This window comes from Cydia strobilella, chromosome 16 (genome assembly GCF_947568885.1).
Source record: "Cydia strobilella chromosome 16, ilCydStro3.1, whole genome shotgun sequence".
NCBI classification, from domain to species: Eukaryota; Metazoa; Arthropoda; class Insecta; order Lepidoptera; family Tortricidae; genus Cydia; species Cydia strobilella.
Window position 1 is genome coordinate 12,795,940 of NC_086056.1, and position 23,905 is coordinate 12,819,844.

Consider the following 23,905-nt stretch of genomic DNA (forward strand, 5'->3'; position numbering starts at 1 on the left):
AAAAAAACGAAAAAATAATAACAATAAAAAAAACTTTATAGGGCTGTATCTCCTAAACCGTGCGTCGTAGTGCAAAAATAATCAACTTTTCGGTCCCCTTTTTGTAACAACCATTAATTTATATTTAAAAAAAAACGCAAAAAAAAAACTATAGGGCTGTATCTCCTAAACCGTGCGTCGTAGCGCAAAAATAATCAAATTTTCTTTCCTCTTTATTCAACCCTTAATTTATATTTAAAAAAAAACGCAAATAAACATTACATATAAATTATTACAATGGGCAATCCCTGTTCTTTAATGAGAAGTAACAATACTAGGTGTACCGTTTACCTGAGGTTGTTGATAGGTGATGAATGCGTTTGCGTTAAGTGTCATTTTGTATGGGATTTTGAGTTTCCAATTGAAATTTTCACTAGGTTTCCTGTTTTAAATTAGTACTAAATGTTGTATCAGTTTTTGTCCAAAATGGATTTAGGTAAATTTTGCGAGCTTTCACTAAACTGCTGTAACTCGGAAACTTAGAATCCACAAAGGGGACTTTACTAAATTATGACACATATTAAAGCCTGATGTAGCCATGAGTAATATATGATCATTGTCAAGAGGGCGCTGTTCATTCTCATGTATAGGGTGACAGTTCAGTATAGTATGAAAAAATTAGTTCCAGTGAAATTCCACAACATGGCGCGTGATCATATATTCTTGGTCAGGCTTTACTTAGATTTTTTTTATATTGATAAAAATAATGTTATCCGTTGGAGACGTCCTGAAACGAAAGCGTTCAATTCATGTTATGTTGTGGGGGCTTGGCTAACGATAATCGCAAGCCATAATTTTGTAACATACTAACCAGGTGGGGCCTGTAACTCGACCAAAATAATTAAAACATAATATTCTACTCATCAAACGATGGCACTTTTTTTTAATAACTTTCAAATATCTAGGTATTATAAAGTCTTGTATTTAATGTACATCATCATCATTGTAATTTATGTTGCTTGCCACGCTTAAACATAACAAAAATCACAACAAATTGCGTCTTAAAATAAACTTAAAAAGTTTACTAAAAATTGAAACAAAAGTAATTTTTAAAAGTCGCTGATGTGACATTCTCAATCAAAAGGTAGGTACCACTTTGTCGTTTACCATAAAGACGAAATTTGATTATATCTTTATACAAATAACTTGTCAGAGAGTCCTCGACAAAGTGGTACCTTTTGATTAGGAACGTCACAAATGTTGGTCAGTATGAGGAGTGCAGCCTACAGTTTATTTTTAATTATATTTACATACCTACTACGGTAAGATTGATAAGACAATGTAATTATGCCTCCGAATGAAATAAATACACTGTATCGCAAAACTAAGTGGCGAGACAGCTCATAATGCCATCTCTTTCACTCTTGGTTGGTCTTAACAAGGGTAAAGGAGATAGATAGTATTAAGATCTCAGTCGTCAGCTGATATTGCGGCAAGTATAATAGGCACCCCACCCGCGTAGGTACCCTTCCCCGCGCACGCCCTTCTTGCTCAATTGAGTTTTATTTTGCCAGATAGTAAAAAAACCGTGGATCAAAATGACCCAAATTGTGAATGATGTCTCAATGTGGTATTATAATATTGTAGACGTAAACTTAATAATATGAATTTTTTTTTGTGGCAGATACAGGGTGTTAATTAGAAAAAATGTTTATTTAAATAAAAGCGGTGGATGAATTTGACACAGATTTGTTTGAATAACATATAACAATGTTCTGTAAAGTACAACACTTCACTTACCGACTCTAATATTATTTTAGGCGTTTTAGGATCAATATTAGGTATTTATTAAATGCCATTATACCCGTGGATGAAAATGACACAAAATGCGTGTGTACGTCGGAAGCCACTTTGCCTTTACAGGGAAACAAAGAATTTCTTCTCTAATATTTTTTTTACAGAATGCTGATTGAAAAAAGAAATACCTAAATTTCTACCTAAGCAAATACCTAGGATGACACAAAATATAATTTTTAGGTTTAGTATATGGTCTGGAAACTATATATAAAAAATAAGCAACATTAATATTCTTATAACCTCAGAAGTTATTGGTACAGGTCTAATAATGACTAAAGCAAAGAAGCCGGGCAAAAATAAAAGCTTGGTAAAAGATATCGTATTCACAACACGTTATTACTTTTTGTCTATGAGTGAGTGAGACAACAATCCGCAAGTTCTTTCGTTTTTTTCAGTATTGTCATAAGATAAACTGAGGGAAATGTCAAATGGTCCTATGTGGTTCTATAATATAATCCAGCCAAATAAAATATATGTTCGTTATTTCACAGGTAGGTGTCAACTGTAACAACTTGACATAGTCGTATTATTTTAGTTGAAATATTTCGGGATGTTTCAGCGGTCATCTTGGTTTATTTTAATTTAATTTTTGCTATTCCTGAAAGATTGTTGGAAAACGTGCTGAGTTTTTATTTGTAATGGTTTGAAGTTCCCTTTGTGATAATGTCTTGTGTGATCGAGGGCTGTAAATCGCATACAGGAAGAAAAGAAAATACGCACGAACCGATAACCTTTAATCGGTGAGTTTTGTTCAATTTTGAAAAAAATTATTTATAGGACCTGACCCTAAACATAGAAATCGATATGTTGTTTATATAATTATTACTTGCATTCAAGTCTATATAGATTTTTGCATATATTTTCGAACTTTTCTGCTAAGTATGAAAGGTTATATTTTTGGCATAGTGATGTATCGACCTCAGATCAATACAGACATTTACAGCTTTCTTATAGTTTGGCCCAGGACTGTCTCATTTTAATTGATGAGTACAGTCAAGGGCATAAATATATATACATTCCCAGTCGCAAAAATATGTGTACGGTCAGACAATAAAATCGTGTTCACATATTTTTAAGCCATTTGTCTGGATCGATATTTTTGCCTTCGACTGTACCTATAATTTTCTTTGTTTCGTTTTTACCCTTTGGGTACGGAACCCTAATAAAAAAGACATTAATGATCATTGATGAACGTTCCTTTTATTAATATTGTTGGTCACAACTTTTTATTTCAGATTTCCAAAGGACGAGGAATAGGGGATATTACTGCAATGTTCTGCCACCAGAGTGCAGCACTAGCTTTTTTAGTGCACCGTAGAGTAACTTATTCATACTGTACCTTTAACAGGTTTTTGACAAGTTTTCAGGGGACCTACCGGAAAACTCGAATCCGAAATTTCGTTATCTAGCTGCCTCTTTATCGCTCGAATACGCAAGAGTGACAGAGATGTTAGATAACGAAAGTTCGATTTTCTTGTTGCGCGATAGACCCTCAGATTGTGATAGTGGCGCCACCTACGCCGAGTTTCGCGTAATATTCCCTATTATTAAATAATTAAAAAATATTACACGAACGTTTTTTTTTATTATTTCCTATTTGGTACAGTCAGCTGCAGAGAAAAGGTACCCCACGTCCATACTAATTTACAGAACTTTGTATGCAGGGGGGTGCCTTTTCTCTGCAGCTGACTGTACATGACTAGAAACTATACTTAGTCTTTTAGCATTAGAAAAAACGGTAAACCATTTCCACGTGTCTTTTTATTGACAAGTTTTTTTTATAAATATAACAATATTTTACGTATGAAAGCAAAAGTATGTAAATGATCGTATATTATATTTGTTGTGACTTATTTTCAAAGTGTTTTTCGATAAAACGACACGTTAAGATCGCTCGCCTTCTTTCTAATGATAAAAAAACGAGAGGTATAGTTAGACGGTTCTGAGTGGTAGTGGTAGACTGCAAATGAGATAAAAGCTATATTAGGTACATGCATTAATCCTCATATCAGGCGGCTCTTTGATTCCAAGGTTTGCATATTTTTTATACTTTTTAATGATTTTTAGAATATGAAAATTATAAAAAGTGTAAAAGTTATGCAATCCTTGTATTCCACGCATTTCATTTCATTTCATTTCAACGAGCCGCCTGCTACAGATTTCTTGAAATTGCCGCGTTATTTCAGGTTCAACTTTCATTAGCCAGACTATTATCAATTTGCCAATTTCGTGATTATTATTTTACACGGCACATAAACTTATGCATAATTTATCGATATAAAAAGTCGACACAGTTACATCCCTAGCAAATTATCAAACTTATGACACCGTACGTAAATGAGAAATAACAAGCATATATGCATCTCTTTTCGGCACATTATCTAATTCGTAAGGAAGTAAAGTACGGGTATACATATTTGCGAAGCATTTTTGCCCGACTTCTATGCTTTAGTCATTATTCTGAGTATGGCACTATCCCTTTCGGCTATTTAGGGTTGTCAAAATTCAAGTCATTATCTTATCTGTGGTCGGGCACGTAAGGGGACGTCAAGTTGTGCCAACCCTAATAATTACTCGGAGCAATGCTGAGCCGAACGGAGCCGAGAATGCCCGAAAGGAGGAGTGTCGCCCCACTGACATTGTTTTTAAGGTTCTGATAGACTTGAGCATTCACTTGTAATGATAATGAGCATTCTCGAGAACAGAATAATGGACTAGCGTTTGTCGAACAATTTACCGAATCTGCTTAAAAACTGCTCGATGTTCAGCTCGAGTGAATTCTATAAATCTATCAGCACCTTCATGCCCCAATTTGACCAACCAATCTGTCATTTTAGTATAAAATTGGCACAAAGGCAGGTAGCAAATTGACCAATCAAACTGTCATTTAAGGTTTGGCATGTAAGAACATAGCCAAGTGACTATATCATCATCATCGACCTTTATCGCCCACTGCTAGGCATAGGCCTCTCTTGTCCCGGTCCTGAGCTAATCTCATCCAGAAGTGCCCCGCAATGTTCCGGATGTCGTCCACCCGACGAGCCAACGGACGCCAGGGGCTTCGCCCATCCTAAAGCGGCCACCAATCCGTTAACATTTTGGTCCTGCCATCACTGCCTAGCATCACATCATGTCCCGTCCAGCTCCATATTGCGATCAAAAATCAAATAAATGAAACCAAATATAAGTAAAGCATGATGTTTTTATTAGCAAAAATAATAATGAAAGGTTAGGAACTATACTAAACTATGTTATAATTAATTAAGAATGATTTTGCACATATTATATTTCTACATAACATGACAATTTCAATATAATATATAAACGAATCTATGGAATGAACGCAATATAACCGTGCGAGTATTGCTTGCTGGTTACTTCACCTATCTAGTTAAGAAAAGAGTTAGTATTAATAAGTACTAAAATATACATTAGACTTTTTAAATCGAATGGTGAACTCACTACGGACAAAGCGTAGATTTTGCAAAAGTTAGTTTCCAAAAGTAACCAGCAATTTATTAAGTCACAATTTCTAAATAATAACAATGACAATGAAACTACGGTGAAATGGGAAGCAACTCGCTAGCGGATCTATGAAGCTTAAACTAATAAAACAAAATTATATGCTAGGACATCCAAAATCAATCGCACACCCCATCAAACGCGAATTTTCACAGAACCAACCAAAAAATACCTTTCGTTTGGTGGCAGTTTTACACCTTATTTTCTACTAAGTAGGGCTAAAAAAACTAGCAGCAATATAAGTGGAAATACGCTTTTGATGGATAGAACAACTGACCCTGCACTGTAAACACGGCAACCAAGCAGAAATCACAACAGCTCAAGCAGAAAAATGGGTGGAATGCAGCCTTAAATTATAACACTTAAAACTTTTTCAGTCTGGTGTTTTTGTTCAGCGATTCTTCTGTGATTTTATCACTATACTCTATATGCAAACGAAACTGATGACCGGAGTCGTAAAACTTCTCATTCACACTTGCATGGTCATAGCAAGATTGAATGACAGTAATATGACCGCGTTCGTCAGTTTGGTTTGCGGATAGTATAGTGAATACGATGTAGAAATCGTGGAATTATCGCTAGATAAAACGCCATGATAACAGGCTCCTTTGACAGATCTATTTAAAAAGTCTGGACATTTTTGATACACAGGCGGATTAATATGACGGAGTGAAAAGGGTGCATCTTTAATAAGTTATCTAATAAATGAAATCTCACACAAGTAAAAAAAAATTGTAAATGACAAAAACAGTATTCTTGTAAAAAATAAAAATGTGGACGACGTTATGAATTAGTGAGAAACAATTATACCCAAATAAACACTTGAACAACCTTTAGCAAACCTAGCTGGTTGACATCGTAATTCATCCTTTTTCTGTCAATTTATACAGAAAAGGATGTTTTACGACCAAGAGACTAGTTTACTCTTTATTCAACACTAATAGGAAAACTGGTAAGTTATTAAGTCGCGTGCGTATTATGCATATGTAGAGAACGCGGAGTGCTATGGCGTAGTGACTAGTGGTGTGGGGTAATGATGTGGGGTTGCGAAGACTGCTCGGCGCGCGGGACTTACAGTTTAGAGCGCAGGTCAGACGTCCCGGCGGCTAATTGTCAGGAAGGATCCTCGAACCTGGAAGTTTTTTATTGTGGATAAAAATAGCAAAAGTACACTTTGTGACTTTGAAATAAGGTCTGATTTGGGTGCATTCCACAAAAAGATCTACTTTGTTGGGGACGTGACGCGTATAACCTGTAGAGATCTGTATTATATACTGTTGAATTTAAAGCTAAGTTTTGATAACTTTATCTAATAATATCTCGTTATCATGCCAAATAACGGCATTTAATCTTTATCAGAAAAGTAAAAAAAGAATGCGTCAGGTACCCGACACTTTTCTTGAATGCCCCTTTGTCTTGGTCTGTGTTGTAATTTTATCACTATATATTTATTCAGGTACAATATGATAATAAGATTTAAATAATTAATGATCAGAAATGTTGATACTATTTTACAATTAAAACATTGAATTCCTGATTGTTGAGTTTTGAACATTTTTTTTCTTCTACATGTTTATATGGCACAGACTATTTACACAGAGTTCTTTCTTTATTGCCACTGTTTACAAATGTCACATTAAAAAGCCTAAATCCGATATAAAATTAACAAAACTCCTACAGAAAAAGTTTGTAGGCTCGACTGACCTCATGTTCATAGCGTTAGAGTTTCCGGGCTCCATCTTGTAGCCGAGGGTCTCGTAGAACTTGATGAGCTTGTCCTTGCAGTCCAGGGACATCTTGTAGCAGCCTACCTCTTGCGCTAGGAGAGATACTGTCACTACGATTCTGCAAAAAAGAGGGTTATAAATAAATAATAAATATTATAGGACAGTTTTACACAGATCAATCTAGTCCAATGGGGAATATTACGCGAAACTCTGCGTAGGGGGCGCCGGCCCACTTCGCCCACGCCTAGCTACGCCACTGAATACAAGGAAACAAAAAAAACTACAAATAAAAACCAAAGACAAATTAAACATTAGATTTGGGCGACGACATAACAGCGTGGCTCCGTTGCGTCGTCTGACTTAGTGCAGGACTCGGCAGGTCGCCCCAGAACCGCCGAAACACCACACCCTTCGGCCATAAGTCCGCGCTTGCGATGCGATCATGCAACACGGATAGGGAAAAATCGCAGCAAAATTATTAGTTATCAATGGATACTTACAATTTTCCCAACTGCTTTCCTCTGTACGTATCGTTGACTACCACATCTTCTAGTCGCCCACGCTGAAAAATGCAATATCAATGTTTGAAGAAATTCCGCTTTTGTGATATTTACACAACGGTAAAAAGTAGATACTACATGCCGGCTGTATACACTCGTCGAGAGACCCAGAGACAGACCGAGAACGAATGTGTACATTTTGCTCTCTTCTCGCTCTTACTCGTTTCGTCTCGCCATTCTCCGATTGGTTCGGTTTTTTGCCGACACTCGGCGAGATGCTCTCGACGAGTGTGTACAGCCGGCATCTCAATCAGACAAGATATTTTTATACATAGTTAAAAACTCGATATCTTCCTGACAATCCTGACTTACTGGTTGAAAAGCCCATCTAAACAGTCTAAACCAGCATTTCCCAAACTATGGGTCTAGCGAATATTAAGTGGGCACTGGAACTACTAGAGCATCTGAGCGTTGCCAATAATATTTTATGCCCCCTTTTAAAGACGGCCAAGAGGTGGGTCCTGATTTTGGCAGTTTTTGTTAGGTGGGTCGGAGCCCAGTCAACTTTAGGAACCACTGGTCTAAGCTACTATGGTTTATAATAAAGGGCCAACCAAGCATTATCTCAGGCCCTGATTTTCGAGTTGGTCGGTGTCTCAAATTGAATCGCTCCCAGTCTCGAATCAAGAAAATTATAATCTAACCACTTGAGGACCAGAGCGCGCGGCCGCTATGAAGTTTTTAATTTGTTGCCTGTCTCTTTCGCACTCATGAATTGTTTATTTATTTTGCACACTTCAATTATCATAGATATCAGGGTTCGATAGAGTGGGTAATACCATAATATGTATAAAATACACAGTTAGGTTTTTAACGTACCAAAGAGCAGTTGTGAATGAACTTCTGTTCCACGGTGAGCGTGGCGGCGCCGATCAACTTCTTGATGCGCGTGTCCTCTATGACGGTCACGTAGTAACCGCCCGACTGCTTCATTTGCGTGAAGCGCTCTGGAAATATAACAATGGAATTTATGTCCAGGGATTCATGTTTAACCCTGTGAAAGCCACGCCTATCGTGTGCGGCGCGTCATCGTAAACCTTATACTAATTTACTTATCAAAACTTTTTTTATACACTACGTCGGTGGCAAACAAGCATACGGCCCACCTGATGTTAAGCGGTCTCCGTAGCCTATGTACGCCTGCAACTCCAGAGGAGTTACATGCGCGTTGCCAACCCTAACACCGCACCCTCGTTGAGCTCTCTGGCAACCTTACTCACCGGCAGGAACACAACACTATGAGTAGGGTCTAGTGTTATTTGGCTGCGGTTTTCTGTAAGGTGGAGGTACTTCCCCAGTTGGGCTGTGCTCTAGATCCGGAATGACTTCCGCTGTGCTGTGCCCTACCACACAAAGCGAGATGACATTCACAGTGTCCATGCCTTTCTTTTGGACGTAGTTTATGGACATTCCCGGGTCCAAAAACTAGGGTAATAAATCCATAGAATCTCGAAAAATGTTTTGGGAATAATCATACAGATAAAGGTAATAGTCCACTTTGCTTACAATACCTACATATAACATTTAATGACTAAAATGTCTGGCAAATCTAAAGATCTTATCATTAAGAGTCCCCGGCAAGCTCGGCCGAATTGCACCTTCCCATACAAACGTAGTTCTGCTCTAATTTTAAAACTACGTGTTGCATTGTAACGAAACTTAGCACGTACAATGACATGAGGTATATCTAGGTCTGTAATTAGTTTATATAGCTCCAGTTTATAAAACAAACGAAATAGAGCAAAAACAAGTTTTGTATGAAAAACTAAAATTCGCTATATTTTTTAAACTATGGTATCTGAAGCTACATAAACTAATTACAGACATAGATTTACCTTATCCTATTGTAAATACAATTTTTCAGAGCAATCTAGCTAGTCGTTTTAAAATGAGAGTGGAACTAAGTTTGTATGGAGATTCGAGCTTGCCGGGGACCCTTAAGAAGAAATGCCTTTCAAACATACTGTGTTATCATTATCATTAATTAAAATAGCCACCTTTTTTTAGCAACCAAACAAGGAACCCGACCAACCAGTTTGCTTCTAATTAACATTCTTAATGTGATTGATATTTACGGTGTTATTGCGAAAATCGCGAACAGGAACAATATCAAGGTTTAAGAAAGGTTAAGCTCATATCTTGTGCCGGTTCTGAAGGTCATCCACTTCGGACATTTATATAAACTATATTCGTTGTATATGCCTATCTATTGGACATGTTTTTATCAGTAGCTGAAGCTGATAGTGTGTTAGAAATAATGTCTATAACTTTTCCAAGTTATTCTGGTTTCTGGGTAGTAAACAAAGTTTTTGATTAGTACCTTTTAAATCTTCTCGGGGCAGAGGTGTAGGGTTAGAGCCGGTGTAGCTTTATTTGACGTTCATAAGCGCATTGTAATATGCCTACTTGAATAATAAACTATCTTTAACTTTATCTTTACCAATAGTATTTTTCATAAAGTTTGGGTATGGTGACAGCTGTCATCTCAATACAATTTTGCGAGATAGGTACTGTTATAGTTATAAATTGTATGGAGATGACAGCTCTCACCATACCCAAGCTATGTGAAAAATACTATGAAAATGAAATGAAAATAAAAAGGTTTAATTAGGCAAAAAACATTACATCAGAGAAAACTTGACAGTGGTCCCCAAACTAGGCCGAGCCTGTATCTTGGGAACCATAGAGAGTTCGTCCTATATTTACCTTAATGAGATCATAAATGAAAATACAATACACATCATACATTTTCCTCTCTTGAATGGCCACATGGGGCCATTATAAATTTTGTTCATACCTTCACTCACTAATTAACCAAAAGTCACTAATTACAAAAAAAATATTAAACAAAAAACCTTATTTAGGTATGAATTATGGTTCACCATGGCTATTAACTTGTGGTAGTAATTAGTGAGTTTTGGTTGTCACCTGACGATACCATACCATGTGTTACATTATAGCAGTGTCTATCATATTTTGAATAGACCAATACAGTGCAAAATTTATCTAGTAGGCCTAGTGGGTAGTGACCCTGTCTGCGATGGTCCTGGGTTCGAATCCCGGTAAGGGCATTTATTTGTGTTTTTTTATATTATATTTGCTCCTGAGTCATGGATGTTTCCTATGTAAATAAGTATGTATTTACCTATATAAGTATGTTTATCGTCACCTAGCACCCATAGTACAAGCTTTGCTTATCTGTGTAAGATTTATTTATGTATATTGTATAGCCAGAACATGCATTTATTGGCACTATCATGCATACATTTCAAAATAATTACATTCACTAACACAACTTGTGTGTTGTCAAATATTGCACATGCTTGCTAAGTAGTTGGTAAACAAATGAGTAATAGTCAAATGTAACCTTTCACTATGAAATTTTACAGTACATTAAATTAGCAGCTACTGGTAAAAAAAATGTAGGACAAGACCCACAAAGGATAGTAGCTCCACAGGAAGCAAACAAATAAATAAAATAAAATACAAAATTGCAGAAATGAAATCCAGAGGAATAATTTCATATTAAACTACCCTTCAAGACGAAGATATAGTGGTCGAAAAAATGTTGGCCTGAAACTAGGGTTACCAGATCCTAGTTCACATTTTTCAGGATCAGATTGCGAAAAAAAAAGTTTTGTTGGTAATAGAACAAAGAGCAAAAATGGTCAAGTATTATTATTTCTACCTTACACATTAGTTCCCCATCTCCTTACCTTAGTTAAAAAAAAAACTACATCAAAAGCGATCCATATTTGATATATAGAGTATAGTCAAGCAATTTCCATTCCAGAGCGGCAAATTTTAAAAATGTAGGCGCTACTGACAAACTTGTTTGACCGGCTATAGTTAAACTAGAAACTTATGTATAACTTTCTAGTCATAAGGTGTAAAACTCACCATCAAACTGTTTTTGTGTGACATTCCCAACGCTTGTAAGTTGGCTCAGCAACTGCAGGAACCCTTTGTCAAAATCAGCCCGCTGCAGGGGTCTTACAACCATCCAGTCCTCACCCGGCTCTACTGCACTTATTTTTGGCTTGAATGTGGCAGGGCTTTTACTGAAGTCCAATCTCTGCAGAAGCTCGGGGGGATAGAGGTACTCTGAGTTTGCCCCCTGAAAAAGAAATGTGGCTATCTATATTGTGTTCTTTGTATAATGAAGGCATGTGAGTATAAAAGAACATTATAAACTGTAATAGATGTCATATATAAAATAAATAAATAATAAATACCACTGGAGGGCTTCGTCACTTTTTTTTCTATATGATATATGACATCTGACTTTAATATATGACATCAATGACAGTTTATAATTTATATATAGTAGTGTGACTAGTTAATAAACACAAATCAAAATATTTAATAAAATAATTTGATTTGTTTCCAAACTTGTTTATAAAAGAACATCTTATTAAAAAACTTTACTTTAATTGTTTTAATTAATTACGAGACTATAAACTAAACAAAACAACTAAAGTACCTAAAATGTAAAAGCCTACAAATAAAATTTTTTGCCCCAGTTCTGTGCCATCCGGTAGGGTGCCCAGAAGGCTGGCAGCGTTGCCGCGCTAGACAGCAACACCAATGCGCTGGGCGAGGTATGCCCCAGCCTTCCGGTCACCCGTCGCATCTATGAAGCATCTTAAATAGTTGAAGAAGTTTCAAATTGTATGTAATTAATAGTTTCAAAGTAAACTAAAAAGATTTATTGAAATATGCAATAGTAGGAACAAAATTATGTTTACCATTTATCAAAGACAAGATTGATAAGGTAAAAAAATTGCTTTTATGTAACTTGGATGTACCTTTAAATCAAAAACATATTTCCGTACACGGCAGAAAGAAGTTGATGTGGCGTAAAAAAAAGAAATTTTAACATTATGAAATTTTATTTAAAGTTCAAATTTCTTCAATAAAATATCTTAGGTTATCAACTTCTTCCCGCCATGTACAGATTTATTTACCTATTAATATTATCTAATCTTGATCTCACCGGAAATCAAAACAGATACCATTGAAGCAAGACATAGATAATGATTAAGGGTAAATGTAGATGTATTATAAATTCAATATACGCGATATAATCCGTTTTCATAGTTTTATTTCATTAAGGGTAAAGTTATTTTAGTTCTAGTATACTGTCAAGATAACAATATTATATAGATGATAGAAGAAAAACATTGCGGATTTTTTTAATGGTTTGAATCATTCACTTAAAAAATAAGGTAGTTTAGGGTTTACTTTATATGATTATAACATGCAATATTACCAATAGAAAAGTATTTAAACAACTGGTTAACGTTAAGTTTACTTGTTGTATAGGTATGTTGTTAAAAAAATTGAATAGTTAGAAATAAAATATATTAATAAAATATTTACCGAAACATTTCTTTCCATTCCCATCGTAGTTTTTATGTAGAACAGTTAGAACTTTAAATTATACACCATTATTTGTTAGCCGACTTTATTTATGGTAAAAGTCACCACGTCATCGGTTCGTGAGGTGACCATAAAATAAAACGTAGACGCGAGATCCTCAGAGAACTCTGGCTTCGGCTTCACAGCGTAGCAAAAAGTGAAAGTTATGTGTATTGTATAATTTAATACTAGACTCGATTGTAACCTCCAACCAACCAAATGGTTTAATGGTTTTGGTTGGTTGGTAATTTAACGTCAATATGACAGCAAAAGCTGTTTAAGATAATGTTAAAAACGTGCTTATATTGTTAACAAACGTGGTTTCCTATACTTTATCACTGTCTTGAACTGACTAACCAGCTGATTTTCCGGATTGACATTTCTGACATTTGGTATCGGTTGTAGGTTATGTAAAAAAGGCGAAATATTTAAAATGTTTTAATTTATTAGTATTAGTAAACATAATCGTGCTATCAATAAGCTGTTCGAAGTGTGCAATGGCTTTGTTTAAGAATAATATAGTGAAAATTCATCAGTGCTGCCGAGCGTACTCTGTATTAAACAGGGTTTTAGATAAAAGGTTAAAGCTATACAATTCTGCGTCAATTCTTACTAATACACAACGATGGTTGTTTCATGAGAGTGAACGTAAAGGTGGCTATAATACAAAAGAAGATGTATCGACGCTCACACATATCAAAAATGGTGTCAAGGAATTAAAATCAGAAGTAAAACTATGGTTGCAAGAAATGAAAGACTTAGCCCTGACCGATCCATTACTTATCGCCAGACCAGGTATTTATTTATATTCATTCATTTTTACATCTAAATCTAAAAACATTAGGTTCCTTTGATATACCAAATAGTAGTAGTTTAGGCAGTCTTAAGTAGTCTTTGTTTTACCCAGGTTTATGAAGAATTAATTGGCACAATTTATCTGACCGATCTGTCAAGAACAAAAGCTGGAGAAAGAAAATCGAAATTTTGTTATCTGCCTCTCTATCACTTACATTACATATTCGAGCACTATTCGAGCTGTAGGTAACGAAATAACTATTTTCGCGGTAGATCCTCTGATCGGGCAGTAAATTGGCCTATCGAATTGTTATTTTATTATTTGGGATGTAATATAAAATTTCTGTTAATTTTTTTGCAAATTTCATAAATCCTTCTTGATTTGATTTAATCTATATAAAATTCGATGTTTTAAAATGTAGCTGAAACAGTGTGCAAATAGGTTGGCAACCCAAACCATTTTTTGATCTGGCAAGATGAAAAAACAAACAATACGAATGTCATATGGTATTTTAAAAATATCCGTTACCTCCTACACAAAATTGACAAAATAAAATCGGTTGTAACTTCTGTTTTTACTCCTTTGAGTCTTTGAGTGCGAGTGACGAAAATAGCGAGACTTAAGTAGATTGACGAAGCTTTTCCTTCAGTGGCACTAAAGCTCGCGTGGGGCTGAAGGCCGGATGTTCTCTAATATAGTAACTGTCGATCCGTCTCCGACCTACAATAAAAACAGGAGTTTGAGCAATATATATCAGAAGTTTCAAAGTCTCCTCGGCCGTGGTACGAATATTGACATCGGCAGCTGCGCTAAAGAGGACATGTTATCTGCGAGGGGCAGTACGGTCGCATCAGAGGACAGTTTCATTACGCCGGTGTCTTCGGTCGGAGATCTGATGGCGATGTCACCGCGAGGCAAGCAGGCCCAGGAGTCGGCTGATGTGACGAGTGACCTGCTCACGGGCGGTGACTTCGACAGTGTTTGTGATATAACCATGCAGGAACTTCAACATTACGAGGATCCTTTGTACATGGATCCGACAAGTATGGACTATCTAGTGAAGTGTGCCGAGTCCACTCACAGCAACAGTCACGTAGACCGCGGCAAGGAAAGCTTGTTCATAAAATTCGATCCGCTTTACGCTCGTCAAAAACCCCCATCCACTCCTACTGAATCCCTCCCGGACTCCACGGAGGCTGACATAGGCTACGAAACAGGAAGTGCTGCATCCATTTTCGCTGACAACAGTGTCGCTACGCCTAAGCATTCAATGTCTGTGGGATCTATCTCATGTGCATGGGAAAAGCCTACTCAAGTGGTTCCACCCGTCAAAAACGATTTGGCCAAAACTGAAACTAAACGAATGCCGCCGTTGGTTCGAAGTGCCTCTGCAATCGTATCGTCTAGTCATGTAGCTACAGACAGGCTCATTAATTTCATAGGGAGTACACCGCCTGTGGCTGCTCCCCGCAGTCCTCATCACCGTTCAAACACCCACCAGGTAGACAGACTACATTCTCTTCGACTTATACTCCAGAAGCAGGAACATGAAGCTTTATTACTCAGACAGGAAAATGGAGATCTCAAGTCTGCGTTACACAACATTGAGAGTAGATACACAAGTACTATTGAGGAGTTAGAGTTAAAAGTTAAGAAGCTTAAGGATGAAAAACATAATTTGATAGAGAGAGAAAACCAGCTACTTCAGCAGCTTCATGACAAAAACCTGAATAACAAACAAATGGGTGTAGTAATGGAAGAATATGAGAAAACTATATCTTCTCTGATCGGTGAGCATCAGCGGGAGCAACTACTGACGCGGGAAATGCAACAAAAACTAAGCACTGAACGAGACCAAGCTTTAAGTCACTTGGCAAGCATGGAAAGCTCATTCAACGACTTGCTGTCCAAGTATGAAAAATGCAAAAGTATTATTATGGAACATAAAGATACGGAGAAAATATTTGAGCAGAAAATTACAGAGTATGAAGCTGGTTTGAAAAAATATGAAGAACTTTATACAAACTTGAAACAAATTACTGAAGAGAGCTTGTCTAAAGCCAATGAAACATTGGAAACTGTGAAGAAAAACCATAGTGTGGAGCTAACAAAGTTAAATGCTACCATCAAGAAGCATGAGATCAAAATTTCGTCTCTAGAGGAGTCACTGTCTCAAAAAATAAGAGATAATGAGGAGTTAACAAGAATTTGTGATCAGCTCATAAATGAGGTGCACTAGAGTGCACCATTTTAGAGATATTTAACTGTATTCTATTATCTAAAATCTCTGTGATGAATCTCTACAATTATGACATTATTATGACTTTAGTTATAGTTGGATATATTATTATAACTTTTTGATTAGAAACATATTAGGGGTCAGTCATTAATTACATCACACATTTAGGGAGTAGGGGTCAAGAAAATGTGACATGTTGTGCCAAGGGGAAGCTGGGAGTCACAAACTTTGTGATGTCACTTTAAATTATTTTATTCGCTGTACAGTTAAATAACAAGTTTTTGGAACGATTTTTTATTCATTTTATTTATCTGTCCTAATCATTTTTGGGTTATAAAATTAGTAATATTTCTTTTGTCAAAATATTTTTATAAAATATTAATTCGATTTTGGGTGACGTAATTAATGGATGAACCCTTATCTAAGAATGCTATTTTATGTTTGCGCTTATTTGATATTCCATTTACAGGTGTTGGTGCTTGTTGACTAATTTGTAGGAACTGTTTTAAAAATGTACATTGTGAATTCATTTTTTTATAAATTCCATTAAAAAATACAAGACAGCTTCTACTAGATAGATTAGACTTCGAACTTGTAAACATAAAATAGGTGTAACACTTAATAATTACAAACTCTATTAACAAATTATGTGTAAACTAATCAAGTATTGTCCCTAATGTCCTTATCTTGATGTTAAATGCCTTGTTTAGATGTTTGACTGACTTAAAAATCTTAAAATGTTTATTTCTCTTTTTTTTGTTTTGCTCTATGTCAATTAGTTACTTATCGCGTCCAAATCCCGCCTATGTTTTGTATAGACGGATTAAAAGTGCTCCTACACTGGCTGTTATATAATGTTCTATAACATAAAACATTGACAGGGACAGCATAATAAAACACTATCACTACTATCATTTTGTCCCTGCCACACGATGTAATATAACTTTACATAGCGGCTAGTGTGGGACCACCATAAGTTTGGGTATATTAAAGAAACTATAAATTGAGAGATTTAAAATATTGTGCAACATATTAAACGGTTTTTAGTTTTTCTATTTGCTAAAGTCTTTATAAAACCCAGACTTCTTTACTGCATCTAAATCATAGGACTGAGGTGTAGTGTTTCTCCATTTCACCTTATTCTACAATATAGGAGCCTTTGTTTAGGTAGACATCCGTCTAAGATCGGTGTATCTAATATTTATTATGATATATGCTTGTACTTAGATTACATTTTTCTGAAATAAAAAGCTGTAATTAAGCGATGGTTTTTATTTGCATATTTTTCGTAGGATTATAGTAAAAAAAAAAAAAAACAAGTTATAAAATTTGCTTTTTTTTGCCAAAATACATGCTTTATATTATGAGTAATTATAGTTACCTAACATTTGAATAAGCATGTGACAAATAGAGTTAGACCAGGCTAAGTTGGCAGCGATTTTGATATCCCAGACTGTGTAAGTGTTATTTTAAACGTCAAACTTCTATGAAATTATGACATTTAAATAACACATGCACAGTCTGAGCTGCCAACTTAGCTTGGTCTAATTCTAGAAGTTTTATATACCACCAACATTGTAGAAGTTGTAGAAGCGCTGGTGGCCTAGCGGTAAGAGCGTGCGACTTTCAATCCGGAGGTCGCGGGTTCTAACGCCGGCTAGTACCAATGAGTTATTCGGAACTTTTGATATTGACCATCAGCCGCTTTTCGGTGAAGGAAAACATCGTGAGGAAACCGGACTAATCCTAACAAGGCCTAGTTCCCCCTCTGGGTTGGAAGGTCAGCAGATGGCAGTCGCTTTCGTAAAAACTAGTGCCTACGTCAATTCTTAGGATTGGTTGTCAAGCGGACCCCAGACTCCCATGAACCGTGGCAAAATGCCGGGATAACGCGAGGAAGATGATTGTAGGATTTGTAGATGGACAAAAGATTAAGACCTTTTACAGCCCCGTATTAACCATCGTGAATTGCGAGGATCACGATGACGCGCCGCGACGCGCACGATAGGCGTCGTGTAGCGTTCAAAGGGATAATTAGATTTTTGCTGTCTATGTATTTTGTACTAGTTACACAATCCACTCCAGCAGTTAGCGATGCTTTCGCGAACATGCCATCGCCAGTTCTTAACGCACCTTTCTATCACCACCCTTTCATTCAATTATCATCACATCTTTCCAGGTGAAACCGACCTAATCTGGTGCTTCAACGAGCGCTCGGTCCTGGATAAATTCGTGACGACAAGCGACAGCGACCACAACGAAGGTTTCAGCACCTGCAAATTGGACATGAGTCCCGCGGGCCGGGCCCTGTTTCACGGATATCTGGACACTAGGGTACCCAAGGATGGAAAGATTAAGAAGGCAGGGTATTGTGCTTTAAGATCGCAGCGAACCCGAGTAAGTTGTTACAGTTTTGCTCTGTTCACTAAGTACGTGCTGCTCGACTTGAGTCCCTCAGGCTGGGCCCTGTTCCATGGATATTTGAACAGTAGAGTAACCAAGGATGGGAGTATTAAGAAGGCAAGGTATTGTGCTTTAAGATCGCAGCGAACCCGGGTAAGTTGTTACAGTTTTGCTCTGTTCACTAAGTACGTGCTGCTCGACTTGAGTCCCTCAGGCTGGGCCCTGTTCCATGGATATTTGAACAGTAGAGTAACCAAGGATGGGAGTATTAAGAAGGCAAGGTATTGTGCTTTAAGATCGCAGCGAACCCGGGTAAGTTGTTACAGTGTTGCTCTGTTCTCTAAGTACGTGCTGCTTGGACTTGAGTCCCGCAGGCTGGTCCCAGTTCCATGGATATTTGAACAGTAGGGTAACCAAGGATAGGAGTATTAAGAAGGCAAGTTATTGTGCTTTAAGATCGCAGCGAACCCGGGTAAGTTGTTACAGTGTTGCTCTGTTCTCTAAGTACGTGCTGCTTGGACTTGAGTCCCGCAGGCTGGTCCCTGTTCCATGGATATTTGAACAGTAGGGTAAACAAGGATAGGAGTATTAAGAAGGCAAGTTATTATGCTTTAAGATCGCAGCGAACCCGGGTAAGTTGTTACAGTTTTTCTCTGTTCTCTAAGTACGTGCTTATTGGACATGAGTCCCGCGGGCCGGGCCCTGTTCCACGGATATCTGGACACTAGGGTATTCTGCTTAGAGATCGCAACGTGCGACGCTAAGTTTTCCTTACAGTTTTACGCTGTCTGTGCCTTGTCAGAGGTATTTTATACGGCCGCGTGTGCGTTTGCCTCTAGTGAAGTAGGTCTACACAGACATTGCTGCTTCGCACTGCCCCTTACACCTTGTGCCATCCACCTACTTCAGAAGACAATTTTACACCACCTTTTTTTTTCATTGCAGAAATCATTTAAACGCGAAGCCACTTTCGACTGGCATCTATACAACACACTGGTGATAAAGATACGCGGCGACGGACGCTCCTACCTTCTCAACCTGTCGTGCGAGGGCTACTACGATATCACGTGGAACGATATCTACCATTACGTCCTGTACACCAGGGGAGGGCCTTATTGGCAAATAGCCAAGGTACGTTTAAAATAAACAGTGTTAACCGTCTATTCGTGAGCCTTATTGCAGTGGCAGAAGGTCACTTGGTCAGTCAAGAAAACAGAACGGCCACGCACCGCCCCGCCCCGATGCGAATTACCTCACCCCGCGACAGCACATTGACGGCCGTTTGCCGACCGCTCAGAAGCAACTTACTCACACAATGACGCGTGTACAGACGTGTCGTTCACACATAGAAACACAAATGATTTTTGATGTATGGCGTGTCCGCCCTGTGCCTCTATGAAAACATGACCTAAAGTACCTAATATTAAGATGCGTAAAGAAGTGCAAACTATTGTTGAAGGCTGAAACCTTGTTTTTTTATGATAGAGGAGGCAAATGAGCAGACGAATTGCCTAATAGTAAGCAATTAACGTCGCTCATGAACACCCGCAATTCCGGAGGGCTTGTGAGTGCGATTCCGGCCTTTAAGGTGGGAGTAAGCTCTACTTGAAGGTTCGAATGCCGTAACGGTCCGGAAATACCGCAGGCGACGTTTGTATGGAGAAGCGATCATGTGACGTCGTCCCCTTTCCTCCAAGCCCGATAATTCGCATAGCTAATGCTATGTATCGTATGTCTTTATCTGTCATTTTGACTTATGTATTTGTAAGAAAGGGATGAAACATAATTTAACTAAATCAGGCCCGTAAAGTTTTATGAATAAGGGGGTAACTTCATATTATTATTTGGCTTTCAGATTCCGTTTTCGAAGTTTATTCTAGGTTCGAAAGGCAGGCTGCAGGACAAGCAAGTCCGGGTGCGGTTCGACAAAGTGACGCATTTCGGCATCACCTGCTGCGACAAAATTAATGGCGAATTCAATTTAGAAATAGAATATGTTGGTAAGTTACTTACCAATGCTGTTATGTCCTAGGTATATAGGAAATTAGGAAACTATGCATAAAGTGAGGTGAAGTCATGAAGGTCATGAAGTGAAGTGTTTCGAAATGAAGTACGCATAAAAAAATATAGGTCTTTTTTTCAGAACCGGGCTTCACAACCATTTTGGGGATAGGGGGTTTTACTGCAATGTTCTGCCACCAGAGTGCAGCACTAGCCCCTTTAGTAAACCATATCCACTGTACCTTTAACAGGTTTTTGACAAGTTTTCAGAGATAATAAAATATGACATTGATGCATCAAGGCGGTTTTTTTACAGAGGACCTACCGGGAAACGCGAATCCGAAATTTCGCTATCTGGCTCCTTATCGCTCGAATATGCAAGAGTGACAGAGATGTTAGATAACGAAATTTTGATTTTCTTGTTTCACAATAGACCCTCGGATTGTGGTAGTGGCGCCCCCTACGCAGAGTTTCGCGTAATATTCCCTATTTCAAGTCCCGTTTCACTCACCTATTACTTCTTCGTATTACTTTACCTTTATTTACTGAGTGAGTGCAAAGCGTCTCCGTTTCAGCTGAGGCAAAAATATTTTAATATGTCCGGCAGTTCTCCTCATCCGATTCTCGTGGAATTTCGATAATTATAGGTTTTTTATTCGCGATCCATATTTTTAGTTTTTCAACATGTCGTAGCCATGTGAGTTCGCGAAGTCTTAGCTGAGAGAGCCACTAATAGTACTAATTAACTTAAATATTGTTTTATACGGTTTCAGGTCTAGAATTTGATCCAACGCATGATGAAGAATTTGCATATGAGATGTACAAAACGGAAAGATATATCGTCGGTGTTTAAGCTACTTACCTATATGTTAATGTAAATAAACAAGATTAAATAAATGATATGTTTTTGGTTTATATTTTCTAAGTTAGTCATTACGTCATTAGATATGGAATTTTAAATAATATAAATATACCCGGTCAAACAATTTTGTCAGTAGAAAAAGGCGCAAAATTCAAATTATCTATGGGACGATAACCCTTTGGCCTTAGCGCCTACATTTTTTAAATTTGACGCTTTTTTCCACTGACGGAAATAGCTTTACAGATTATAGGAGCTGGATCTGCCTTGTAGAAATTACAGGAGGTATTTCCCATCGAAACATTATTGTATTATGAATCAAAATTATTATGCGATAATATATTTCAGCGGACGTTCCACAAGCTGCTTGCTCCGTTTGCAAGCAAAACGGGGACCGTACAAAGGTTGTGGTTCTATCGTCTGTTATGTCCGTTATTTTTCACACCTGCAACACTAAACATCTGTCAATTCCACGTTGTCTATGGTTTAGCAGTAATTGGTATTATTGGTAGTGGACTTGACTGATGTCATCATCGTTATTTCCTAATAGTTTGTACTGTGCTAAATGTTTATTTAATTATTAAGTGCAGACATTGGCATAAGATTCTAATCTATCTGTATTCCTAACTAGTGATTTCTATCCAAGTGCGCAGTTGTTCAAGGACATGCGGTATGTTTGCTTTCGAAGGTTTTCTTTATGTTCATATCCTATTAGGAGTTATATTTCCGAGCGTAGGATGTTGACCTTTTTATTGAGATGCTTCGGTACAATTCGTTGTCTCCAAAAGTATGATAATAGCCTTCACTTAATTTGGACATCGAGTAAAATATTACATGTACTCACGTTGACTCACCTTGATATTTATATTAAGTATCATTATGTATTTCCAGGTTCGTCAATGAACACTGTGTTTAAGATATAGTAAGAAAGTTTTAGCAGTACCATGTCAGGTACAGAGCAAAATATAGTGAACTCGATGCAACAATTGTCTGTTCAGCCAAGTCATAGCGGTCATACTGAGAAACCCACGCAGGTGGTCACTCCCGCAGTGAACAGAAGTCAGCTGTCTTCAACGCCGAAGGTGACGCCCGTAAAAGCGAACATAGTGTCCCCAGCTATTGCTACAATCGACAGACTCCTGAGCCTGGGAGGAAACACCCCCCCTCCCCCGCCAGTCCTCACCCGCACGTCAGACATGGACCCCCACACGGTGGAACAGCTGCGGGCCGTCAAGGAACTGCTCACTGCTCAAGAGGAAGAAGCGCAGAACCTCAGAGATCTCAATCGGGAATTAAGAGATCGTCTCGAGGAGTGTGAGACCAAAGTCAAAAAGCTTTCAGAACAAAATGAAGAATATGCTGATAAAGAAAAGGCTCTCTCGCAGCGTGTTGCGGAAAAAGTTAAAAATAACAAACAGATGAGTGTAGTCATGGAGGAATATGAAAGAACCATCTCATCCCTTATAGGGGAACGAGAAGCTGAAGGCAAGAGATGGACAGAGGAACGAGTCACGCTAGTTCGAGAAAGGGACGAAGCTGCATCCCATCTGGCTTCCATGGAACATGCCTTCAATGATGTTCACACAAAGTATGAAAGATGTAAAGTCATCATACAAGGCTACAAAGGTAATGAAGAGTCACTAAAAAGGTCTGTAGAGGAAAACAATGATGCAATACAGAAATTAGAAGCGAGGTATGAGACTTTGCGTCAACATGCCATGCAACAGCTAAACAAGGCTAATGCTGAGCTCGATTCAGTCAAAAAGGCTCACCAGGCCGAGATATTGAAGCTGAATGCCATGTTGAAGAAGAGTGAAGTACACGCGTCCTCCCTGCAGGAGTCCCTTGCGCAGAAGATTAAAGACAATGAGGAGTTGACGGCCATCTGTGATGAACTCATCAACAAGGTCGGGTAAACGATTAATCTAAATGCTTACTAATCTTAAGTAAGCCACATTTTCATTTCACTAACCTGCATTTAATATATTTGTGCATTTTAAACAAATGCTTAATTAAATTAATTGTAATAATTAAGTAAATGCTTAACTATAACTTTAATGTGCGCCAGTGCTGTTACCATTTCTTCATTGTGTGTAAATTGTAAATAATTCTCTGCAATTAATTGGAGTAATGTCCCTTTATATTTTTGTAAATTTTTTATAATTTTATACTTAAGTTTTAATTTATTTTGACATTGAATATAAATTTGATAAATTCATTTAATTTTCAAAGCCTACTTTATAATTTTGTAATTCAGTATTGTGTTTGTATTTCCTGTACTTTATTAACATAAGTAATGAAACTGTTAATCTGATGAGACTTATTATTTTATGTTCTGGTTATTTTGATATAACTGCAGTTGTAAAATCATTTATCCAAAGAGAGTAAAAGTGGTAAAGGTTTGGTAAAACACAAGATTGATTATTTTGTAGTAACATAACATTTATACCTGCCATATTTTATTTGAATGTTGTTTATATTAGGATTACTTTGTATAATGAAGTATACATTATTGTATCCATAATAATGTAGGAAGTTAAA

At 37.3% G+C, this 23,905-nt stretch overlaps 4 protein-coding genes across 4 annotated transcripts; 3 read left to right on the top strand and 1 right to left on the bottom strand.

Annotated features, from left to right (window-relative positions):
* Positions 1–5,020: 5,020 nt before the first annotated feature.
* Positions 5,021–13,227, bottom strand: LOC134748627 (probable glucosamine 6-phosphate N-acetyltransferase). Its single transcript, XM_063683424.1, has 6 exons — positions 13,028–13,227; positions 11,546–11,762; positions 8,465–8,592; positions 7,586–7,647; positions 7,063–7,203; positions 5,021–6,490 (listed from the first exon to the last, which is right to left on the bottom strand). Exons 1-6 carry the CDS (start codon positions 13,049–13,051, stop codon positions 6,472–6,474), a joined length of 591 nt encoding a protein of 196 aa, XP_063539494.1. The 5' UTR covers positions 13,052–13,227; the 3' UTR covers positions 5,021–6,471.
* Positions 13,228–13,456: 229 nt separating this feature from the next.
* Positions 13,457–21,400, top strand: LOC134748622 (complex I intermediate-associated protein 30, mitochondrial). Its single transcript, XM_063683420.1, has 5 exons — positions 13,457–13,861; positions 18,281–18,498; positions 19,450–19,635; positions 20,360–20,504; positions 21,279–21,400. Exons 1-5 carry the CDS (start codon positions 13,564–13,566, stop codon positions 21,356–21,358), a joined length of 927 nt encoding a protein of 308 aa, XP_063539490.1. The 5' UTR covers positions 13,457–13,563; the 3' UTR covers positions 21,359–21,400.
* LOC134748153 (transforming acidic coiled-coil-containing protein 3-like) lies at positions 14,379–17,363 on the top strand. The gene has a single exon (XM_063682861.1). It carries the CDS (start codon positions 14,545–14,547, stop codon positions 16,099–16,101), a length of 1,557 nt encoding a protein of 518 aa, XP_063538931.1. The 5' UTR covers positions 14,379–14,544; the 3' UTR covers positions 16,102–17,363.
* Positions 21,401–21,874: 474 nt separating the features above from the next.
* Positions 21,875–23,746, top strand: LOC134748621 (transforming acidic coiled-coil-containing protein 3-like). Its single transcript, XM_063683419.1, has 2 exons — positions 21,875–22,034; positions 22,256–23,746. Exon 2 carries the CDS (start codon positions 22,309–22,311, stop codon positions 23,278–23,280), a length of 972 nt encoding a protein of 323 aa, XP_063539489.1. The 5' UTR covers positions 21,875–22,034; positions 22,256–22,308; the 3' UTR covers positions 23,281–23,746.
* Positions 23,747–23,905: the final 159 nt, after the last annotated feature.